This window comes from Netta rufina (genome assembly GCF_964035555.1).
Source record: "Netta rufina genome assembly, chromosome: 1".
Classification (NCBI taxonomy): domain Eukaryota; kingdom Metazoa; phylum Chordata; class Aves; order Anseriformes; family Anatidae; genus Netta; species Netta rufina.
Genome location: NC_140123.1, coordinates 71,897,402 through 71,906,288, shown reverse-complemented (window position 1 = coordinate 71,906,288; position 8,887 = coordinate 71,897,402). Strand labels below are relative to the sequence as shown.

General features: G+C 42.2%; 1 protein-coding gene across 1 annotated transcript; it reads right to left on the bottom strand.

Moving 5' to 3' along the window:
- Window positions 1–978: 978 nt before the first annotated feature.
- On the bottom strand, window positions 979–7,750 carry ASMT (acetylserotonin O-methyltransferase; the record flags this gene model as incomplete). The annotated part of the gene is made up of 8 exons (XM_084306042.1): window positions 979–1,190; window positions 1,489–1,611; window positions 2,643–2,783; window positions 3,501–3,619; window positions 4,115–4,183; window positions 4,868–4,997; window positions 5,659–5,833; window positions 7,679–7,750. 8 exons carry the CDS (start codon window positions 7,748–7,750, stop codon window positions 979–981), a joined length of 1,041 nt encoding a protein of 346 aa, XP_084162168.1.
- Window positions 7,751–8,887: the final 1,137 nt, after the last annotated feature.

The window sequence follows — 8,887 nt, the reverse complement described above, 5'->3', positions numbered from 1 at the left end:
CTTTCTAGTCAAGGAAGAGGGAGGCTCCTGTAGATGCTGTAGATGACTACTGAGAAGAATGTCTCAGGCTCCTCTGATCTCCAGCTTAATGTGCAAAAGTAATGAATGCTCAAGCCATATCAGCAAAGTGATTTTCTGGTACATTCTCTAAATCCTTCTCACTCCAGTAATCTGCATTTCTGCTTTAAAAATAAAGAAATAATAAAGTAAAGTGGTTTATTACAGATTGTGCTTGACCAAATGTTTTAAAGAAACAGCAGGAAGCATGCAGTAAAGACTCGTGTTCAGTGCCTAGGCTGCATCATTCTCCCTCTCCACTGCCAACTCAGGACTTGTCCTATGAACAATGTTACAGAACTTCAGCTAACCATTAAACTAGACTACAAAATTCTCTCCATTTAAAATGAAATCTAAAGGAAATTAAAAAAAAATAAAGTCAGTTTTCATGCCAAATTCCCTAAGGCTCAGATAGATTTTCTCTTGAAACTCAGAAAGATAAACCACGAGGAGACATATTTTAGTCTGTTTATACTTCCTCAGTCCACAGGGAATAAAATAGCAGGTAACAGAGCTCAGTAGAGTGATCAGTTTTATTTTGCAGGAATCCAAGTAAAATTTCAGCTTTACTTTTGTCAGGTACTGTGTTAAACTTGAAGCATAAACTTTGGGAAAAAAAAAAAAAAAAAAAAAAAACAGCCACCAGCCACCCTGCAAATTTATTTCATGGGTTATTTCTTTAGGAACAGGTTTTGTTTTCTTTCTCCCCTATTCAGAGCCAAAGGCAAGTCCTACTCAATCCGCCAAACACACAACCCATGCACACTCAAATTGTATCATTACTGATTCTCCTGTTCTCCTGACAATATATCAGCTCACAAAAAAGTTGAGGGCCTTCAGTAAAAGCTAAGTTGATAACTGCCCTCTAAGAAAAGAATATTAGATTTCTCCACTTCTGTGCTTCACAACATGAAGATACTATTATTTCCTTCCTAAAACTGCATCATAAAGTTTTCCAGTTCTCTTCACTTGAACCTCTCTGAAGCCAGCTGCCACAAGGAGCTTGCTGTACTCTGCAGGTGTTCGCTCTTTGCCTTCTGTCTGTACCAACATATTCATTGAATACAGTTGGGTTTCTACAGGTCCACTTCTATCTTCCTTCAGAAGGGACTCAACCAGCAGCACTCCACCACCTGGTTGAATAAAGAAAATTCAGAAAACACACATGCTGAGCTCTGAGAAGATGGGATATTTTTCAGCGGAGTTGTTAGACCAGATCCCAACGTGCAGTTTTGGAAAGCAGCAGCCTCTCAGGTAGTGAGGCCTCAGACCTGACAGGCTCAGTGACTCACCACTGACTCAGGAAAGTGAACGGCTCAACCAAGAAACCTCTGCACTCAAACCCTGCCACCCAAGTTGCCCACTGAAGCTGGTGTGCTCAATGTAATTGACAGGTGGGAGTTGCCCTGTTCTTCAGGAGCTCACACCTACCGGGTCTGCAAGCCTGGTGAACTTTTGCCAGCAGCTGCCCACATTTGTCATCATCCCAATCATGCAGTATCTTAGATAAAATATAGAGGTCAGCTTCCGGGATTGAATCTTTAAAGAAGTCTCCTGAAAAGCAAAAATACATCCTTTCACAAACCCCCCAAGACACAGAGAGGGGTTAAGCAACTTGTTTCAGATCTCTTCAGTTACAAAGACTCTTGGCTTGCCAGGGCTGTGACCCACATCAGACAGCAATAAAGCTACCCAGGAAAGATGGAGCTGCAGAATAAATCCATAAGGAAAAAACGCACAATCTCACACCTTCTAGTGCTACCTTCTTAGTCATGCCTTTTGTTCAGCACCTGGTGTACCGCATTCATATTTTTCTCCCTTCATCTCGCTTTCTCATTGCCACTCCTAGTTCTTTGCATCACTGGCATACAGAATATTTCTTGTGTTTCTCCATCTTTGCTTTTATATTTTCCCTCCCTTCCTTAAAGGCTTCTTTCCTCTCTCAGTTCTTCTAGCAATATTAAGTCCCTCCAATAAATGCTTCTGAAAATATAAAAAATAAAAAAAAATGAGATCTCTCTACACTCCTTTTCATCAGAGAGAGTACAAAGAGCTCACAAGGTCTGAGGACTAGGCAAGAGCAACCTAGGCTAGCTCACCCACACTCAAAGCCTGAAATATCTCAGGACACATGTCTAGCCAGGGAAGGAAAACCCCTTGCTCAGAGCAGGTCTGGTGTCCCACACATCTGCCAGGAGCTCTGCACAGGAGAGAAGGGAACATTAGGAAGCTCCGTAATGTGGCATGGCAGTTGTTAACAAGCTGTGGCAGCACAACTCCAACACAACTGCTTTTGGGAGTGCCCAAGCATCTTCAAGCTGCTCTGTATGCCCATTCCAGCTGTCAATGCTCCTGCATCACCTGGACAAGCAAATAACTCTTGATCCAAAGGCTGGGAAATCTGCTCTCCTGCCTCACTCCTTTCCAAGTGGACGCTTCCCAAGGCAATGCTGTACAAGGGCACTTTTGGTCACTAATCTCCCATGTGAGTAACCAGGTGGAGGAGGCCTCTGTCACCTGCAACCCCGCAGATGAACACTCTGCTGATGCCCACCAGCACCCGCCCGAGACATGTCCATACTTACCTTCGTGGAAAGCAATCCGCTGCTCTTCGGGGGGTATGAATCGATCCTTGGCCACTTGCACGACTTTTGGCAGGTCATAAATTGTGACTGTGCAGTTTGGGTACAAAGAAACACACTCCCGGGCCAAAGCTCCTCCACCTCCTTGTGAGGGGGCAAAAGAAGAGCAGTGCTGAAAAAAAAAACATCCCATTCTTCCATCCCCAACACAAAAGTGATGCCAACAGAAGCGTGTTCAGCCTCACGGCACCTGGAAGGGTACATTTGTTCCCCGAGTGCCACAGGAATGGAAGAGGGACATGAGTGGCCATCCAGGCCCAGACGGGGGAAGCCCAAGCCTTGCTGCCATTACACAGTGCCTCTGCCAGACCCAGTGGTAGGTGCTGAAAGGTGGGAAATGAAAACAGAGCTGCTACACCAGACACTGGGGAAAAAAGTATGGAGCACCAAGGGAGTCTGACAGGTCCCACGAATCTTGGCAGTGTTCAGCAGCACTGGGGTAGGAGGCTGCAGCAGACAGTCTCTCCCCCTTCAGTCAATGAAGGTTGAAATAGTTTGGAAGAACATATCAAACAAGACAAGAAAAAATACCAAACTGACACATAAAGGAGATGAGCCACTATTCACACACATGAAACTCTGTAGGCTAAAGTATTCATCTTCCTAATGCTTGCACCACTTTACTATTTCTCATTTTAACTCAACCCAACTGAGAAAATGTTCCCTTTATTGCTGATGAGATTCTGAGATATGCTCTGCTTTTCATTGCTTTGCCCTTCATATAACATGGGAATTATTTTTCTTTTCAAAGCTTGCAGAACTAACAATGCAGAGGCTTGTTGAAGATCTACCGATGCTCACCTCCCAAGTCATAAATCCATGTGAAAGAGGAAAGGTCAAATGCAGTAAGAACATCTTTACCACATATACCCCAGATTGAGTTCTGGCCAGCCAAGAATTTCAGCATTTCTTCTTCGGACCTAGTAACGCAAACAGGTACAGCACACAGAAATATAACTTACTTAATGGTGACTCTTACTATAGAAGTCTTATTATGAGTTTCAGCTTCAACATTATCTCATTGTATTTGAAAACAATGCATTCTCTTTGCACGCAAACCTGGCTTGAGTCTTCCTGTAGCAAGCTATACATTTCTGCACCTGAGCAGGTAATTAAGACTAGTTAAGTTCAACAGTGTATTACTGCTAGTTCTCAGGCTTCCAAGGGATTTTTTCCTTCAGTTGCCACTGCCCCTGTAACAGAGACCTGTGATATGTTTTTCACAATAGAAAATTATACTTGTCTATTCAAACTGTCAGAGTTCTCCAGTAGTGAATGTTGCTGGAAAGGAAAAATATCTGCATGATGTTTCTAATGAGTGGAATTCTCACATCATTGTATTTAATAATACTCAGCCATGATTAAAATCATAAAGTTTATCCACAATAATAATATTTCTAAAAATATACTAATACCTGTACATTGCTCCAAATGGGTCTTTAGATGAAACACCAAAAGCTCTTTCATATTGGTTCCTTCCTTCTCTAAAATGCAACCGAAAAAGCATATTAGCATGAATTTCTTTTACCATTACTCCAAACATACATAAGAGCTGAAGTTTCAGCTAGTGTGCATGATGTTCACCTCTAGACAGACTATACACCTGTGTATTTTTCATGGATGTAATGACATCCTCACCTACCAGTCCCAAAAGATGATGAAATATTTCTCAATTTTCAACAAGATTGTCTGGTTCTTTACAGGACTGCATCTGAGATAAAGGTGCAATATGGCTGTGATCATCACCAATCACCACCTTCAAGCATAGCAAGTCTGCTGCACAGACTGGATAAAGCAACACATCGGTCACATATTAAATTTCTCTTACAGGCTTTTGCAACAGAAGTACCCTTAGCCATTGTTTCTCATCATTTACTTTGATGCCTCCTAACATAAGAGTGACTGTAATGAACAAATCTTTTCCTGGAATCGAAAACACACAAAGGTATGATTCTTAGATCTACTCTAACATTAGAAGAGAAAAGAAAACAAGAACACATACACAGACAGTAGTGACAACAGCAGAGACCAGCAGGTTCTTGTTCTTTCCAAGAACCAACCAGTGTTTTCCTTGTGCCCTTTGCCAGAAAGGCACCAAACAGAGACGTACAGGTGCAGCAAAGCAGCCTAAAACACATAGCAGATGACACCCGCCTTCTCCTCCTCACCTCACAGCATCGGTCAGGTAGTGCCAGCATAAGTAGACTGTATTGGAGTAGTACATCATAATATGGTACTGAGACTTGGGGCTTGACTTTGTAAGGTAGATGTTGGAAATTTCTGTGTTTCTGTAGAGGGCTAAGGGGTGAAATAAGTATGTTTACTAACATGTATGATATCATCTTACAAGCCTATTGTCTCCATCATCGGCATACATCTATATAACCCAAAAGAGAGAAACATTTCTTCTACAATCAGTCTCCAACTGTAATGTGCAGCACAGTATTCCAATCATGCTGAAATTTGCTGCTTCTCTTTTAGCTGAAAAGGGTTTGGTGCTCCCAAGGGATAGTCTTCTCTTCCAGCTATGGTAACTGGCCTAACACTAGATATCACCTTTCCCCACAAACCTCATCTCACTTTCAAAACCATCATATCTTTAAAAGCTTTAGTTTCTTCTTTCCACCCTTTAGACAGTGCAAAGAGGATGGAGCCATGCTATTTTCAGTGGTGCTCAGTGCCAGGGTTATAGGCAACGAGCACCAACTGGAATATAAGAGTTTCCATCTGAACATCAAGAAGGACTTCTTTACTGTGCAGGTACTGAGCATAGTCCATCCACAGTGGTTATGGACTCTACCTTCTTGGAGATTTTCAGAAGCTGTATGGCCATGGTCCCGGACAACCTGCTCTGGATGGCCTTGCTTGAGCAGGAGGTTGGACCAAATGGCTTCCGGAGGTACCCTCCAACCTCAACCATTCTGCAATTCAGCGATTCCCCTTCTTCTGCCTTTATTACCTCCTTTTTGTGTCAGCTCTACTGACAAGAGCTTCAATCCCACACAGGCATCCAGAAGTCTTTCCATTCCTGTGGTGCTGGTACCCAGGCGTGCAGCAATCACATCTAAAGACAGAGGGTCTCCTGACTCCAGCAGAAGATCAAACACTCCCAGCTCACAGGCAGTGAACATAACCTGGGAATGAGGGGAAGGGGATCAGATGAAATCACCATAGCTTACCATATTTCTAAAGCTGCTGTGTTGGAGAAAATATGCATATAATAAATCATTAAACATTAAAAACATATATATTATTTCAAATACACAAGTCCAGTAATTAGGCTAAAGTTTCTCTGAGCTCTGAATACACCATAGATTGCTTGTAGTGAACCCTTTTTCATTTATTTTTATTTACTGCCCAAGCCATACAGTGTTTTAGTCTAACAAAGTTTATATTTAGAGGCCAGGTTTTAGCTGTGAATATTTCTGCCTGCACCTTAGTTTCAGATCACATTCACAACAGTCTCACTTGCTTTTTGCCCAAAGAGCTCAAAGACAAGACTGAATTCATTGTTGTTGTTGTTTAAAAGCTAATTATCTAGCATATGCTACAGTGACCCCGGAGACTCTCCTGTGGTCTCCAGCAGGGGTGAGTATCCCACTCTGAAGACCCTTTTGAGGGAAATGTCCACACACACAACTGTTTTATCTTCAGGGACTGATATCCATGGCTACAGCAGTCTCCCTGATGAAAGGAGGTTTGTCTCAGACAAAAGGGCCAACAGAAACATGCCATCTTTTCAATGAAAAGGAAGGTGTGTGTACCAACTCCAGGAACAAGTCTGCAACCTTCAGACAGACATACATAACCACACATAACAAGAAAAATATCCTTCTCTAGCTGTACACAGTCTAGTAATGGATAACCTATTTCACTGGCCATGTAAATGCTCCAAAACCACTAAGAAAGTCATCAACTCATGTATGATAAAGTCCACAATTTGATTTGATAAAGTCCATGGGAAGCTACTTTTACCTCAGTAAGAATATATGTTGTGGCTTAACCTCATGGCAGCATGGTTTCAACTGAAATTGAGATCGTTTCTCAATAACATAACATTGTTGTTAGTTTTGGAACTGTTTATCTGTCATCGTTCGTTTGTTCCTCTCTTCACTAAATACTGTGTTTTTCAGGAGCCTTTGGATGCAGCAGCATTTGCAGACCTCTGAAGTGCATTCCTTCCATTACTAGGTTTGTTAGAGATACAGCAGAGGACAGTAAGAAAGAAAAAAAATCCCCTACATTGGAACATGGGAATTTTCTGCCTGTGTGCTCACGCACACACACAAAGGCAAGCAACATCAGTAAACATTAAGGAAATAGGAAAAAAAAATGTGCTACCCTGTGCCTTAATCAGGTGTTGTCTGGAAAAGATCATTTCACTTTTTTTTTTTTTTTTTTTTTTTTTTTAACTCTGAAAAGTCATTATATCAGATTTTTTTGTCCACCTGAAAAGAAGCAATACACAGAAGTTACCAAGATCTGCCTAGTGCGTAATACACACAGTAAAAGATATGCAAGAAAGAAAGAAACCATCTCAGAATATATTCAAATAATCTTCCTGTTTGGGTGGTATGAAAAGGAAAAAGAAGGCAATGTCAGTCAGTCCTCTGGTTTCTAAACTTCAAACATGAAAAGTGGGAAGAAATCCCAGGACCTACAGAGCTTTGTGTGTTGGAGGCAGTCAAACAACAAACCCTCATCTATAAATCCATGTGTTTTTAAAGTCTCACACAGAGGCAAGATCTGCTCATCCAAACTCCCGAAGGTCAGAGGGATCTCAATAAACGTTAAGTCTAACCTGAGGAGCGAGGACTTCTTTTCAAAATTCCTTCACGGCTAGATGAGTAGATAGTATATTTTCCTAAGAGACTGTTTTATTTCTAAAGATTGACATTAAAGAACTAGGGTGATATCTTTGAATATTTCTGTCAGCATACTTTAAAGACTTGTATCCAAGACTGATTTATAGTTCTTACCTTTGAGACTAAAAATCCATTGTTGTATTGCAAGATGGTTTGAGGATAGTCAAGGTCTTCTGTAGAGCCCATTTTCCTTCTACAGTGAGGCTGAGATCCTCTGCCTGTCTTAATTTAAATAAGCTTCTTTCTACCAGGCACAGAGCACACCAGCTGATCCACTTAATCTTATTGTTTCTGAGAAACACTTTGGTTACAAAACAAATGAGCTAAGTCATTTGGCTTCCACAGGCTTTTCTACTAGCTTCAACTGTTTCTTTGCATCTTCTTCAATCATCAAGCAAAAGAAGCAGCGAAGATTAAAGCGGCACTGTTGGCTCAGTGGTCAATTAGCAGGCTGGTATTTAAAAAACAATTGAAAGCTGAAGACATCTGAAGAAAGCTGAACTCTGAAGAACTTACTACAGAGTAACACAAAGAACTTGAACTCAATGAGATGCACCAGGAGTTCATAAACCAAAGCAGAGCCATATTCCGTGCCTGTTCAAAAGGAGCTATTTTCCATCACACTGGCATCTTGATGCTGGGACACATCCCTGGAATAGGAAATTCCTGACATACATCTGCTAGCCTAATGAAATGCAACCTGGAGGAAAGAAGACAACTTGGTGACATTTCTTAAGTGAAAATGGGACATTCTCAGCAGCTCAGAGCAGAGGAATATCAACTTAGAGCTAAGCTGTCAGGGCATACTGCTGGCCAAGCCTGGTATCTCAGACCACCCCAGCTCCACTCACCCCTCGCTAACCACAAACTACAAGCATGTGCACAGCACTTATCTTGACTCTACTGACACAGGGACTTGCTCTGATCTGGATTGCATGCCCAGGCCTCAGACCTTACCCATGCACAGAAAAGACTGGCACAACTGCTATGGAGGAGGAAAGGGCTGCTGTAGAAGTACTCTGAGGGCAGAATCCATGCAAGGAGCTGAAGGAGAAGAAAACATTCCACCAGAGTCAAGGTCTGGAAGAATTTCCACTGGGGCATGAAAAGCCTGGCTCTGCTCCCTGGCCTGGTTTGCCAGGCATGCCCACAGAAAGGACAAACAGTCTATCTAAATAGCCAGAGGTGACCCAGAACTTGATGTGGTGTGCACAGGTCTACAGGCTGCCACAAGGTACATCTGACCCATAAGTGCAGGAACAGCTAGTGTGAGGAGAGGCTATGAGAGCCCACCTGCTGTGCTGCTTTGTCACAGTGACTAAT